Source organism: Dama dama, chromosome 12 (assembly GCF_033118175.1).
Source record: "Dama dama isolate Ldn47 chromosome 12, ASM3311817v1, whole genome shotgun sequence".
Classification (NCBI taxonomy): domain Eukaryota; kingdom Metazoa; phylum Chordata; class Mammalia; order Artiodactyla; family Cervidae; genus Dama; species Dama dama.
Genome location: NC_083692.1, coordinates 66,040,065 through 66,055,158, shown reverse-complemented (window position 1 = coordinate 66,055,158; position 15,094 = coordinate 66,040,065). Strand labels below are relative to the sequence as shown.

Below are 15,094 nucleotides of genomic sequence, written 5' to 3'. Positions count from 1 at the left end.
CCGTGAACTAGTCATGTGCAGCACATTTAGATCACAGCTGGAGTCCATGCATATTTAGTAGGTATACAAATTTCAATTTGACAGTCCAGGTATTTTTGTCATCTTTTGTTCTTAAGGATAATTCCTAGAGTTGGCTCTGCTGCTCACTTCTTTGGGGAGTTTCTCCCTTTACTGTAAGGATAAGGAACTGTCTACTAAAATGTATGTCATAAAATAAACTTAGCTAAGCACTATAATGCCTGTCAACGTCCTATATAAATAAGTTGGCATCATAGTAGCAGAGAATGATTTTAGCTGATAGTGCTTTTTGTGATTTCAGGTAGATCTGTTTGGTATAGCAGATTTAGCACATTTATTATTGTTCAAGGAGCACCTACAGGTCTTCTGGGATGGGTCCCTCTGGAAACTTAGCCAAAATATTTCTGAGTAAGTACTGGTGATTTCAGGGTCTTTGCCTGTCCAAATGATCTTCTCTTTGTCTCCGGTGCTCTCTCTGCCTTGACAGCTTGTTTCTTAATCCAAATGCCATGCTTTCATTCATTTTAACCAGTTTTCATTAGCTCTTCAGTGGAGTACCTTGTGCAGGACAAAGGAATTATTAATAAGGGAATCAAATGATTCAGCTTCAGGACATTATTTTGAACCTAGATATATAAATATGACATATAGGTTGACTAGAGTATGGAAGTCTCTCAGTTTAGAAGTCTTATAGAAACATTTTGTGAGAATAATTTTCTAGCCAATTGGTGTTAGTCTTATACCCCTGTTTAATTGCTTTTATGAAAAGGTAATAAGCATCTCTTGAAGAGAGTTAAATTTCTAAATTACATACTAATTTTAGGCTATTATTTATTTAATGAATGGATAAAACCAAAGCAGAGAATTGAATCTTCTTGGTGAGGAAGTAAATGCTCTCTTAATAAGAGTTGCTTGGTCTCAGAACCTTAGTATTCCCTCAAGCCTGCTCGTAATACTTACTAAATATCCCATGTTCCATCTTACCTTATCATAGCTGTTAACTTCCCAGAATAAGTATAACAATCTATCACCTACTAATAGATTCTTTAGTTAAAAGAAAAATCAGTATTGATACTTTAACACCACTTTACTTCCATTTTCCCCTCCCAGCAATTTTTCTTTACTCAGAATTTGGCCAGTCTTATTTGTCTCTAACATTTACTTTAAAAATAGGTTTGAAATATAATTAAGGCATAATGTAGAAGAGTTAGGTATCTCCAGTTGGTTATGGTCCTAAGATGAGTCTTACACAAGGGGAAGCAGGTAGGGGCAGATGGGATTTTCTAACAACCTTGCCTTATACAATAATAGAAGCTTATCTGATTTTTTTTTTTTTTTAATTTTAAATAAAAACATTATAGACTTAAGCAGTAGCTACTGCAGTCAAGCTTAAGATTCTGAGAAGGTTGTAAAGATAATAAACTACTGGGCAAGGGGAGAGAGGAAGCTGTCATCTTTCTAATGACCTAGATGTTAAGAAAGTTAGAGGAGAGGAGACAAATTTTGTTTTTCTTCTAGTTGTAGAAGAGAAGTGCTGCATCTCAGTACATGGAGGAAATTTATAGATTCAAATGAAAGATTTTCTTTCCCTTTATGTATGTTCATTGTATTATAATATTTCCCACTGTGGTAGTCTTTTTTTTTTTTTTTTTGTAGTTTCACCTTGCACTTTCAAAGGGCACTAGAGTGATCTCTAACCCTAGAGTTAGGTATTACCTTAAACCATGTTGGTGCATAAATGTACCATTGAGTTAAACACAGAAAGAATTCAGACTCCTATATGCCTAATCCTGATGAAAATGGTTTTATATATTTTTAGGCTAAAAGATGGTGAATTGTGGAATAAATTCTTTTTGCGGATTCTGAATGCCAGTGATGAGTCCACAGTGTCTGTTCTGGGGGAACTTGCAGCAGAAATGAATGGGGTGTTTGACACCACATTCCAAAGTCACCTGAACAAAGCTTTTTGGAAAGTGGGGAAGTTAATCAGTCCTGGGGCTTTCCTCTTCCAGCAAGATAGGCAGTCAAGCTCACAGATTCCTGCCTAAAACCAATGGTTGTACTGTGGAACACTGGATCTGTATATGCTGCGATTTAATTTAGGTACACTACTAATACTTTTCTACTTTTTGGTAGAAGTATATTTCTAGGTAACTGGCATTTTCTGCTCAACAATGTACCTACTCTTGGCCTTGACTAAGTTGAACAAAGAACAGTTTTATTCTAAATGGATTCAATATTAATGGGTACCTTGCTGTCATTTAACACATTCGCCTCAACTTTTCCCTGTACTTTTCCCATTTGTAATTTGTTACATGTATCCTTATGATCACTATGTATTTTGTAAATAATAAAATAGTATTTGTTAAATTTGTGCTTCTAACATCTCATCTACTTTTTTCCAACTAAGATAATAAATAGCCTGATTATGCAGACAGGAGCTACTTTACCATGGAAATTTGTGTATTCTAGACTTACAACTATTATTATAGGATCATAACAATACAGAATAGCCAACCATTCCTGTAGGTGTTCCTGACTTTCCACTAAATGGTCTAGATTGAAAAGTAGATAAAATGGTTTATACAAGGCCAAATTTTCTTAAGTTTCAAGTGGTAAAGTTGTTTTTATTATGTCTTAATGTTTTCATTTTTTTATCCACCACGCCCCTTGGTCTACTTATATAATCTAGTGGTGCTGCTGCTGGGCCTCTTGATAAGGGCTGTGTGAGTTAGGGGAAAAAGGGTTTTGAATGGACTTTAGCAACCTTTCAGAAGTGGAATGATCATCATTCTGCTACATGCAAAATGACTTGTTAGGGGTAAGGTTAATGAAGGATTAGAAGAAGGTTTTTCATTTGAAAAATTTGAAGAGGCAGAATGTTAGAATAAAAAGATGACTTTGACACATGGAATCATTTGGGAGTACATAGGTCTAGATGAAGCATTAGACCACTAAACAGAAGCTTGAATTACATCAGGTTTGGAGATAGGGAAGAAAATCAGTAGAAAAGGACAGTGAAAACTAACTATTTCATATCTAAATATCAAAATTATCAAATGTTCCTCTTATGTTGGCGCCTGATTGTTTTTTTTTTTTACTCTAGTTGTCACTGTTACTGCTCTAAAATTGCTGGAAAGCAGAAGATTCTAAGTATATCTTAAATAAAAATAGTTAAGCATATATACTTGAAGCACTGAAGCATGACTTGCATCTGAAGGATAATCAACTTAGATATTTTTGCTCTTAACCAAAATATGACTTTTGATACGTTTTCATGTTTGTTTCTTGTACAACTAAAGATATAAAATTATATACTGTATCTTTTATGTAACTGAACCCATCTATCCCTCTGCTGTTCTCTCATTTCTCAATCCACCGCTTTGACATGTAAAGTCATTACTCTGAGGCTGGATGGTAAATTTAGATTCTTTCTTAACATAGGCTTAGCTTCCATCTAGTGAATTTTTCAGCAGCCTTGACAGCATGACTGACAAACCACTGCTTTATGGATAAAGCTTTATTTCTGAAAGTCTGCTCTGAGGAGAGGGAGGAAAATCTAAGGAAGTTAATTTTTTAGGGAACTTGCAACTGTTTTGCCGCCTCCCTTCCAATGTTTTGCATTCCCCATCCCTTCCAATCCTTTCTTTGTAGAGGGAAGAAAATAGTACCTGATCAGTTAGGACCTATGATGTCTTCATTTTCTCTTAGCCTGAGCATAAAACTATAAAGTGGGCACGTTTGCCTCATCCTTATAGTTTATGTTGTTTGTCTTAGGAGAAAGAAGCCTCTCTTTGGCTTCCTTCAAATGGTTACTTCTTGTCTCATTAAGGCAGTGATAGTATAACGATGGACCTGAGGAAAAGAACACAGTTGAAAAGAGGATTTTCACTTTTGTTTGAAAAGAAACCATGGAAATATAGTGCCTCACCATTCACAAAGTGTGCATCCACTAATCTTCTACCACTGTTCGAGTCCTCACCCCCTGGGACAGCTCTACAACAAAGCTTCCACCCAAGTCTCAGTGCTCTGCTGCCAAACCTGAATCTGGAAATAAAAAGAGCTCCTATAGCGTTAGGACTTCAGGCTGTTAGTTGGGCTGTTATCTCAAGATAGATAAGAAAGCCTTTCAGAGGGTTAGCAGAAAGCTCTTTGAAATGAGTCTGTATTTAGGCTAAAATCTTTAAGCAAAGACAGCGAAGAAATGCTTCTTTTCTATTGCTTTGGAAAAAGAGGAATTCTTCCTCCAGTCTCACCAACTCTTACACCAAGTTTGCTTCCAATCTGGCTCCTAAAATTAAGACTTTCCTAGTGAGGAAAAGGCATTAAAAAAAAAAAGTATGGCAAACTTCAATTTTAATGAGGTTCTTGGTTCCACCAAAGACATAAGAAGCTACAAATATTTAATAGGATAAAGGTGGCAGTTCAGATAACTGGTATTGAAGCATGGATTAGAGTTTCAACTTAATTAGAGGATGAACCAGTACCAGCGCTAGTTCATACAGCATGCATGCAAGCTCAGCTGTGTCCTACTCTTTGCGACCCCACAGACTGTAGCCCGCCAGGCTTCTCTGTCCCTGGCATTTCCCAAATAAGAATACCAGAGTGGGTTGCCATCTCCTCCTCCCGGAAATCTTCCTGACCCCAGCCAGGATCAAACCCAGATCTCCTTGGCCAGGTGGATTCTTTACCACTGAGTCACCTGGGAACCCCTAACTCACAGCACCCTTGTGCACATTAGAAAAAGGCTCCTCCTAGTGGATTCAGTGCCTTCCTATGCACCATAGCTTGACTGGATTTCAGTCCCCACTTACCCTCTCAACCTGGTAACCCTTGTGCAATGAATAAATTGCACTGCTATATGCAGTAGTCTCTCCTGTTTCACAACTACCTAAAAAAAAAAAAAAATAGATCAAAAACATTAACGTAAAAAGCTGAAAATATACTAGATGACTTTGTAAGTTTTTGTTTGTGACATAAAACCAAGAATAAACCAAGAAGATTGCTATTTATCACTATAATAGATAAAAAAACAAAATCTAACATAGTCACCTATCTCCCCTCACCCCCACCAAAAAAAAAACTCTAAGCTCAAACTAGGAATAATCACTTGCCACATGTTTGCATCATTTTTCATTTGCATTATCTCAAGGTCTTACAACTAGTCTCCCTGCTTCCCCCACCCACCTCCAGTCAAAGCAGAACCCTCCAGTGGCTTCCAGTCTCACATAGCTCAAAATGGGAAGACTTCTCACAGCCCGCAAGACCCTACCAGGTCTAACGTGGCTATTCCCTCGCCTCTTCCCTGACTCCTTTTCCTTCCTCACTCCACTGTAGCATGCCCACCTCCTTTCTCTTCCTGAAACATGCCAACTAGTTTCCTTTTTTATGAACTTTTAACTTTCCATTTCTTCTGCCTGGAATATTCTTTCCCATAACTTCACATGCGTTACTCCTCTCCTCTTCAGATGTCTTCTCAGATCGCCACCTTATCAGAGGCCTTTCCTGGCTGTTCTGTACAAAATACCATGCCTACCCTTATACACACTGCTGTTACTCTCTATAGTTCTTTACCCCGGTTTATTTTTTCCATAGCACCTATCATCTATTTTTTCCATAGCATATATAGAAATATATTTTATCCTTTCCCCCTGTATCCCACTACTAGAATTTAACCTCCTTAAGGGCAGGGATTTACTTTGTTTTAACCCCAGTGCCTAGAGCACAGTCAAAGCACTATTTTATACCTAACGTACAAAGAACTCTTTAAACAATGAAAACCAGTAGAGATAGACAAAGGGGGTATGAACAATTCACTAAAAACATTTCAGTGGCCAACATGTGAGTTGTTCACTCTCATTCCTAATTAAATAAAATGCAAAATAAATGTGAAATTTTCATCATTCACATAGTAAATGGTTGAACATTGTATTTGTGAGGGTGAGTGGAAATAAACAGTCAGATGTTATTAGTGGGAGTGCAGATTGGTACACTACTAGGAGGTGATTTGGCAATATTTATTTAATTTAAATCTGAGAAATTTTTCCTAAGATTTTATCTTAAAGAAGCATTGGCACAGATGCTCAAAGATCAAGCACTGTTTGTAATAGTTGTCCTTCCTGCCTCCAAGTCTCATGAGTCCCACAGAGGTAATCAGTGCAACCAACCCTGGGAGAAGAGGAGCCTGAAACGAATGCAGAGGTAAAATCAGACCATTTCTGTAGATGGCGGTCGCGCTTGGGCATTGGTGCTGAAGCCCAAGTCTTCCAATTTGGCATGAGCCTGTAGAGATGGCAGAACCTGAGTTAGACTTTGAAAGTAGAATTCCACACATTTCAGCTTATGTTTTAAAAAAAAAAACTGAAGGGGAAAAAGTGGTTGTCTTTGAGGAGAGGGGCAGCGAGAGGAATGAATGAAAAAAGGCTTTTACTTTTCAATTGTGCATTTCTGAGCACTTTGAACATTCTGATCACTTCTTTTATGTCTATGGGATAATCTAGGCTAAAAAATTATGGGCTGTGGTTTTGTCATCTTTTCCCTTCTCCACATTAAAAAACAAAAGCCCTAATAAATATTGGGTTTCTGTTTTTCAAGCAGGAAATTTAGGAGACTTTATCATCCAAATATAAAAACAAGGTTAATTTAGAATTAAAATGAGAGAGTAAAAACAATTTTACATTATTGAAGATAATATATCTAAACTTCCATCTTTGGTATGTTAAAAATCCATACATGTTCAAATATTTTATAATGTTTCTATTCAAAATACTCTTTCTAAAATTATCATCTTCCTACGATTACAACTTCCTATGTCTGAACTGGGGTTTGAATGACAAAATTTGACTTTTTTCAAAACAAAAAGCATTTTACAGGTTTTATATAAAAGCTCATTGAGTTTCCACAAACTGACATAGTATGATTAAGAAAAGAACAAATTAATAAACTCAGGCTAAATGTCTGTAAGCATACTTTTTTCCATCAAAGCATACTACTTCCAACAGTCTTGCTCTTTAGAGGTTCCTACAGCAAAGTCTCAGCTGCCGAGCAGTGTTGTCCCCTAATTCAAATTTGACTTCTCCATGGGAAGTAGTGGTTGCCCAATCACACTGCTAGTTCTCAAACCCCTTGTGAACAAAGGACTGTCTATTAACTTTATATAGTCCTAGAAGTTAGGAGTGAATTAAATATGTAGTGAGTTTAAAAAAAAATAGTGAATTAAAATGTGAAAAATGTGGCCACAAGTTCAAAAGCTAGTTACATCAGAGTCTTGGTGAGGAGGAAAAATCTCTCCTAGGCTGCAGATGTGTCTGGAATTGCCTCACTTTCATTTCTAGTGTGTCCCTTTGGGTATGTTTCTTTAATCTTACCGGCCTGGTCCTCTGATACATTTAATTGCTCCAGTCCTATAATTAGCAAAGTGAGGATGGCATTTCATAAAAACAAATACCCATTAAAATCTGTGAACAAAAAGATGAATATACATTTGCCTTTGCATTTTTAAAACAGAATTGGAAAAAATCTGGTAACTCTAGAATGAAGTGATAAAAATACTGAAAAGGATGACACATGAAGCTTCAATGAGACTGGCTCATTCCAGGAAATGAGACAGCTGAAGGTGAGTGAGTGTGGTGCAGCAAGTCAAGGAGTCCCAGCGAATTGAAGGAATCAGGCAGGCAGAAATATGAGCTAGGCAGAGCAGACAGAAGTTAGCTGGCATTGCTAGGAGAGACTGTCCAGATCACCTACACTGTCACTGAACAGATAAGGAAGCCACTCACTCAGAACTCACCCAAGCAGGCACATCTAGTACCCTACCTAGCATGTCGACAAGTGGTATAGGCCACTGGGGTGGCCCCATAGCTCCTGGCTGTATTATACCATTAGTTGCCTTGGATAGGTGCATGTACATGTGTCTTTTTATAGTAGAGTTACAACTTATATGTGGTGCTCACATTATAGCGTGTCAGCTTCACAGGCCTAAGACCTACCAGAATCTCCTTAGTATTGAGGTGGCCCCCTGCCTATGGTGCCACTAGCTTGGCGGTTAAAGATGCTGCCTCTATGGCCAGAATGCCTGGGTTTAAATCCTGGCTGTGTGGCAATGAACAAGTTACTTATCCTCTCTGAAGCTGGTGTTGTCCTCTAAGGTGAAGATAGGTTACTTTATAGAGTATTTAGAACTAAATGAAGCTTTTAGTACAGATGCTTATAGATGTTTGTATTGGTTTAGTTCTAACGTGGTCTAAAGTCCTCTGAAAACTTCTCGAGTAAATTGGAACCTCAGCTAGATTAGGGCCTTACTATAATTTACTGCACAGAGTACAGCTAAATCTGTAATATAATAAAGGCAGTTGAAAGAAACATGATGTTCTGTATTCTAAAGGGGAAATAGTTATTTCTATTGGGAGTGACATTCAGGAAACCAAATAGTTGTACTTAAACAATCTCAAGATCAGCCAAGTTCTAAGCTATCAGGAAGGTCCATCTAGTCCCATCTTCACCCCACAAGGCTGTTTCAGTCCTGGCTTGCAGCTCTCTGCTGCTCCTTGGCCATGTTCAGAGCACAGGAATCTTAAATGTTGCCTCGGGTCCTGTTTGCCCTGATGATACATATCAGATAGGGTCTTGCTGCCCGCACTGGTGGGAAGCAGGATGCAGATTCCCTCTCCTCTCGCCATCTGTAGATGTATCTCACTCTTCTGCCCTCTCTTCTCTCCTTCACCAGGGGAAACCCCTTCTGGCTTAGGCACAGGGCTTACTCACCCCATTTAAGGCCAAGATATTTAGTGTCTTCCTGAGACTCTTGCTGCTAAGCTTAGGCTTTCAGAACCATTTCTATATCACCTTCTGCTGCATCCCTCCCCTGAGCCAATGGATGAAAAGTGACCACTTGCTTGATAGGAAGAAGGAAACATAGAATGCAAGAAGTCCTATGAGTTTGATTCATGAACTGGAAAACCTGGGCTGCAACACCAGGTCTGCTCCACACTGGCTGCTTGATCAGGGCGGGTCAATCTGCCATCTATAAACTAGTGCTAAGGGCGGTTGTGAGAATTAACACAATATGGTTGCTAAACTTGAAAGTTCCATGGTTCCTGGCAAGTAGTGGATTCATCTCTGTCTGCCCAGCAGTCAGCCCAGAGCTGGGTACAGGAGGCAGCCAGAGCCAGTGTAACCCATCGTGGAATCTACAGTACAGTGGAGATACCTGACATTCCTATTCACTCAGGCTTCTAGCTGCAACCTGCTGAATCCTGTTCTACTCTGTTGGAACATGTTCATTTACCCCCTTCAGGACAGCAAATAATCTCTTGAGATGTGGCAAAAATGATTAGCCAATAAATATAAACTCTACTGGGGATCCACTTTTAATGTCAGGCACCATGAAGGATATAAAGAAATATGAGGCATGCTCTCTCCCTTCAGAGAGTTTATATTTTAGTTAGTGGGACAGGATATTATAGGTTAAAGGCTAAGAGAATATAGAGGGGACTCTCTATAACATCTCAAGGTAAGGCTTGACCAAGAGCTAAGGAGTTGAGCAGATGTGTTAGGACACTTTGAAGAAGTGAGGGCCAGCATGGGTTACAGTGTCCTGGGGGTTCATCAGGGCATGGCAGGGATTGGAGCTTGTCTGTATCAGGTAGTTTTCAGCTGCGAAAATCAGAAAATCTGAACTAGCATAAGGGGTAAGAATATCTGTCATCTCACATAACAGTCTGAAGCCCAGCAATTCACAGAAGACCCATGCTTCTCCCGATTTCCCCATTCTCAGCATGCTGGCTTTTGTCCTCAGGCTGGTCCCCCTCTGGAACCCAGTTGGCTCCCGCAGCAAGCCAAACAGCTTGGAGCAGTGCAAGGAAATTCTTCCCCAAAACTCTTAGGCAAACTTGCACTCCTGTCTGGATTGTCACATGCCTAGGGTCTAAACCAGTCCCTGGCAAAAAGAAGGGAATTACCAAGATTGGTTCAAACTAATTGAGATTACCCCCAGGGCTGGTGCCAGGGAGGAGCCCTTCCCTGAGCACACAGGAAGGGGAAAAGGATACATGCAAATAAGCTGGGCTTCTTCCAGCAAGTCAGAAAGGGGATATGAGACAGATTTAGAGAGGCTACTGGTAGTGTCTTGCACATGGGTGGTGTTGGGAAGGAAAAAAAGGCAGAATTTGGTAGGAAAACACCACCCTGGACTCTGAAACGTTGCCTGGGTTCAAACCCCTGCCCTGTCACTTAGTGACCTGAGCAAGAACTTCAGGAGGCCTTAGATTCATCACCTCTAAAATGAGATAGTTAATAGTTCCCACCTAGATTATAAATTTCATGAGGACAGGGACTTGTCCACAAAGTTATCCCTAGCGCCTAGCGCACAGCTTAGCACCTAGTAAGTATTCAATAGCTATTTATTGAATGGACTCGTTAATCGGATTGTTGGGAGGATTTAATGAGTTAATGTGTGGCAAGGGCTTAGCGCTGTGCATAGTCTCTAATGTCTGCTCAAGAAAATGGGTTTTTTGGCCAGTCACTGATGCAGTGGGAGCCCTCCATGTATGTGCTGCTGCTGCTGCGCTTTCTCCTGTGCTGCCAGGCTTATCACTCGCCCTTGCTCATTGAGCAGAAGCTCAGGTGTGTCTGGAAGGCTCTCCTGGGGCAATGGGCCTGGGATGGCAGGGGCCTGTGCACTTGGGACTCTGCAGTTTGCAACTTTGCTCTGACCAGTTTCTGAGCCAGCCCCCACGTTACCATTAACACCTCAGGGTTAATCCCCTAAAGCCTCTGGAGACCAGCCTTGCTCACCTCTAAGGCTGTATGTGCCAGAGTGGAGAAGGGGCGCCCACGTCACCCACAGAAGGCTTTTCTTTTCAGCTGTGTCTCAAGTGAAGTTTCCTCTAGTCCCTCCTTTTCCCTTCTCTGACAGAAGGGGTCCAGCCCCTCCTATTAAGGCTGCTCCCAGGAAGTCTCATCTCTGGGAAATGCCAGCAACTGAACCTGCTGGACCTACTGCTAGCCACTGAACTGGGAACTGGGGGCAGACCCCCTCCTGAATTCTAAGTTAAAGTCTGTGTCCTTGTTACATAGCAATGAAAGTCAGCCAAAGGCAGCACTCAGCCCAGTCAGAGCAGGTTGTGGCCAGACCTTGACTGAGTGGTTCCCTTCAGCCGAAGGGTGCAGTGTCCCCCGGAAACAGTCACGCCAAAGCTTCCTGCCTTGGCACAGGGCGTTACAGCAGGAGCCAGGGCTTGCACGCCGATCCTGGCTCTGCCACCTCCTAGCTGATTCAGGGAAAGTTATTGAAACACTCTGAGCTGCAGACTGCTCATCTATATGAATTGGGATAATAATACCTACCCCTTGGTGTTTTAAGGATTCAGTGATCTAACAAGCAGGGAGAGCCAAGCCTTCCTATCCTGGAACATGGTATATACTTGATTAACATGTTCTCTTCTGTGGCCACCTCCATCTCACAAGACCAGGAATTTTCACAAACTTGATTCTAGAAAAAGAAATTCCATTCCCTATTCACCTACTTGAAAAATCCCATTTCTCCTGAGAGGAAACCTCTCCTGGAGGTCAAGAGCAGGCACCCTTGCCAGACTCACTCCAAATCCTCCCTTGTGTCCCCAGTAGCACTGTGACAGGCGGGGCCAGAAGGGAAGGCCATACAAAGTGATGTCTGCCTTCTGCCTTCCCAGGCCGTGTGCTAACACTGCAGTCTGCTCTGGGTCTGTCTCCCGACTGGCCACGATCCTGTCACCCTTTCTTCTTGCTTTCCCCACTTGCTTTTCCCAGGAGCAGAGGGGCTGGAAGGGGCGGGGCGGTGGTAGAGGCATGTGTGCTCAGTCACTCTGTCCTGTCTGACTCTTTGCAACCCCACGGACTGTGGCCACCAGGCTCCTAGCTTGAGAGCTGTTACACCAGCTTCTCAGGGAATGAATACCTGTCTCCCTCAGTCTGCGCCATGGCCCCCCAGCCTCCTCCCCACCTGCCCTGCCCATCGGTGTCCAGGATGGGTTCTGCAGCCCAAACTGGGCTTCTGGAAGGCCTTGTCATCCCCTCTCTACTTCTAGTCAGAGGGCCACTGCGGAGCCCTCTATCAAGGCCAGAAGGGCAGTGGCCATGCAGCAAGGCCGTTGGCCAGCAGTGATAGTAATTCCTATTGGCGTCAAATTGAGTTGTTCCAATTTGCTTTTGTTGAAGAAGCATTCCTAGAGAAAGTCCCTAACAGCAGCCCAGCAGACACTCCTACTCCAGGAGCATGGTGGAGAGTCCCACCAGTCACGCTTACAGCCCCCGGCCAGGCATTCTCCACACACCTTGCTCCACCACCAGGGCGTGCCCGTTACCCTGGGCTCCTCGCCCCACTCCACCCCCACAGTGGGGAAACGGGGCAGGGCTGGGGGAGAGGCACAGAAGGGCCCCCTTATATGACAAGGCCTTTTAAGCTCCTTTCCAGTCAGGCCCCCCAGGACTCTGCTTGCCCTTCTACCTACCAGCACCTTGGAGGGTGGGTGGGAGCTCTGGAGGCATCTGCTATGGGAACCCCACCCGCCCTGTGGGAAGCCATTTGGGAAAATCTCTTAAAGGTGGGGCCTCTACCTCTGACGCGGAGGCTGCAGGCTGAGGGCCACCTCTGAGGTAACACCAGCCCTGGAATGGAGGATACGGACCTCCAATGACAACACCGGCTCGTTAGTCCCAGCCCTTTCTTTCCGGAACCTGCCCTGGCTTGGGACAGCAGTGGGGGTGAAGGCAGGCAGATTTGTTCCTCGCTTCCTGGCCCTTTGGCAAGAGGTACTGACGAGTGTAGGCAGGTGGAGACAGGCCCGCACAGCCGTCAGAAAGGCCTACGTGAAGCAACCCTCTATACACACAGCACAAAGGAGGTGGGAAGTGTAGGAAAGAAGCTAAAGATCTAGAAAAAGCTGGCAGTAAAAGGGCATTTTTTCCCACACGTTAGAACCCTAGACTTTGTTTCTGAAACTTGTTATTCTTAAGGAAAGCCTGGGAAGCATTCATCGAAGAAAATGTGAGGACTTCGCTATTACAGGGCCTTTCCAAACCAATCCCCAGATGATCTGTTTAAAGCCATTCGGTGGGATATTTCAGTGTAAACTTTCAATCCAGTGGAACCTGACTCACCAAAATGGTGCCGACCAGACAAGTTACTTTTCAGGCTTTAAGAATATCACCATTTTCAACAGTAAAATGGAGAACAGTGGAAGACTGTAATAATTAGTTGTAAGGATACCATCTAGGCCGATTCACACACTGCCACTCCCTGGGAGCCAAGAGTAAAAGGCAGAAAAACGCACAGTGACAGCCCCGCTGCTGCCTTGGACTAAACGGCAGATACCTCACTCTTGGGGCTTCAGCAGAACGGGCCTGCGTGGGCAGCAAAAGGAGCATCACCGGCCTGTGAGGAGGAAGGCTGAGTTCCAGTCCTGACTCTGCCTCTAATTTCCTGTGTGGCTTTGCTGAGTCACTTCATCTCTGGGGGCTGCAGTTTCCTCACCTGCGGAAGGTAGGGCAGGGCTGATGATTTTAGAGTCCCGGGCAACTCCATGACTCACTGTGTTCCAAGTATACGGGGGGCCAGAGCACAGAACCTCCTCACGCTTTCGTTCACTCAACCGAGTATGCATCAGCATCTCCTGTGTGCCGGGCACCATGCTGGGGTTCCTGCCCCCAAGAGCTCAGCCTGCTGGGATCAGCAGAGGTGACCCGCTGGGGTAACAAAGGGTGCAGAGTACCCAGGCAGTGGCCCAAGAATGCAGGCATCTGCCTGGCTGCCCCCTACAAGAGGCAGCCAAGCCTTTGTAGGGTTTCTTCCAATGGCTGACAGATTTCCCCTTTTCTACAACCTGTGAGGAAAGGGGTCTCAGTTGGCAGCAATTCTCACCAAATCAAGAATCCCTGTCAAAAAAAAAAAAAAGAATCCATGCAACATTACGTAGAGAAATGAATGAGTTCTAGCCTGTGCATGCATCAGCTTCCCAAAGTCCCTGAAGACAAGACTAACAGAATCAACAACGTCTGATTATCACTCTCAGGAATTTGGAAGAATGAGCAAAAGTGGCCAAGACCCATGGTGACCCTTGACTAATTTCTGACCTCCAGCACCCTTTCCTTTGGGGCTTCCCAGGTGGCTCAGTGGTAAAGAATCCACCTGCCAATGCAGGAGCTGCAGGAGATGTGGGTTCGATCCCTGGGTCAGGAAGACTCCCTGGAGGAGGAAATGGCAACTCACTTCAGTATTCTTGCCTGGAGAATCCCAGAGGAGCCTGGTGGACTACAGTCCAGGGGGTCGCAGACAGTCGGACACAACTGAATAACTGAGAACTCATGCATGCACCCTTTCCTTCAGCACCTGCACCCTAATCTTCTTTCCCACCTCATGTGGGTAATGGGAGCCCGTGACTAGGCTGCCCTCTGCTCTACCAGACCAGAGGTGCACCAGGGGGAGCACGTGGTGGGAGCACCTTCCATCCAGGTGGGGGAGGCACGGAATCTGCAGAGTCAGGTCTGATGCCTAGAGACCTCTGTACTGCCTGGCTTCTGTCCCGGACTTGATTCTCCACATTTCTTATCAGTGCTGGGAGCTACTTACCTGATGGCTGCCCCAAAAAATCCCTTTTCTGCTCAAGATGACTAGTAATTAGAAACCCTAATTGAGTTTTTATGACTATACAGGCCACGTGGTCCCCTACTGCACAGCTCAATCAAAATGTCTGTGTGCAGCCTGAGAGCTTCACACTGGAGGAGACTGGGGTCATCGTTTCGAAGATTAACCTGCCGCTGTTTGGCGGGTGGATAAGAGTGAGCCCCAAACAGCACAGTCATGAAGCAGAAAGCTGAGAACATTCATGTTTTCTGAGTTCTCAGGATGAGCAGTTCCTGTGCCAGGAGCTTTGTTCACATATTTCCCACAACCCTGTAGGCAGGTGAAATCATCCCCATTTTACAGATGAGGAAATCAAGGTCCAGGTGTTACATAACATGCCAAAAGTCACTCAGCTGATGAACGGTAAAGCTGGGATGTGAACTCAGGATGGAAAACTCAGAACCTGGGCTTTTAACC

The 15,094-nt window shown here is 43.4% G+C and overlaps 1 protein-coding gene and 1 long non-coding RNA gene across 3 annotated transcripts in view; one reads left to right on the top strand and one right to left on the bottom strand.

Moving 5' to 3' along the window:
* The window catches only part of BUB1B (BUB1 mitotic checkpoint serine/threonine kinase B), a 51,111-nt gene extending 48,723 nt beyond the window's left edge, over positions 1 to 2,388 (top strand). Inside the window, exons 22-23 of the mRNA XM_061157598.1 lie at positions 320 to 426; positions 1,838 to 2,388. Of these exons, the coding sequence (XP_061013581.1) occupies positions 320 to 426; positions 1,838 to 2,066 (336 nt within the window). The 3' untranslated portion in view covers positions 2,067 to 2,388. The remainder of the gene's footprint in view (positions 1 to 319; positions 427 to 1,837) is intronic.
* LOC133066475 (uncharacterized) overlaps positions 426 to 15,094 on the bottom strand; it is a 26,244-nt gene continuing 11,575 nt past the window's right edge. Inside the window, exons 1-4 of one of the 2 annotated variants that reach the window (XR_009695148.1) lie at positions 13,370 to 13,460; positions 4,833 to 4,909; positions 3,690 to 3,873; positions 426 to 576 (exon numbers count right to left, since the gene is read on the bottom strand). This is a non-coding gene — a long non-coding RNA (uncharacterized LOC133066475). Of the gene's footprint in view, positions 577 to 3,689; positions 3,874 to 4,832; positions 4,910 to 13,369; positions 13,461 to 15,094 lie in introns of those variants that run through there. The other variant, XR_009695147.1, reaches the window with a different exon arrangement.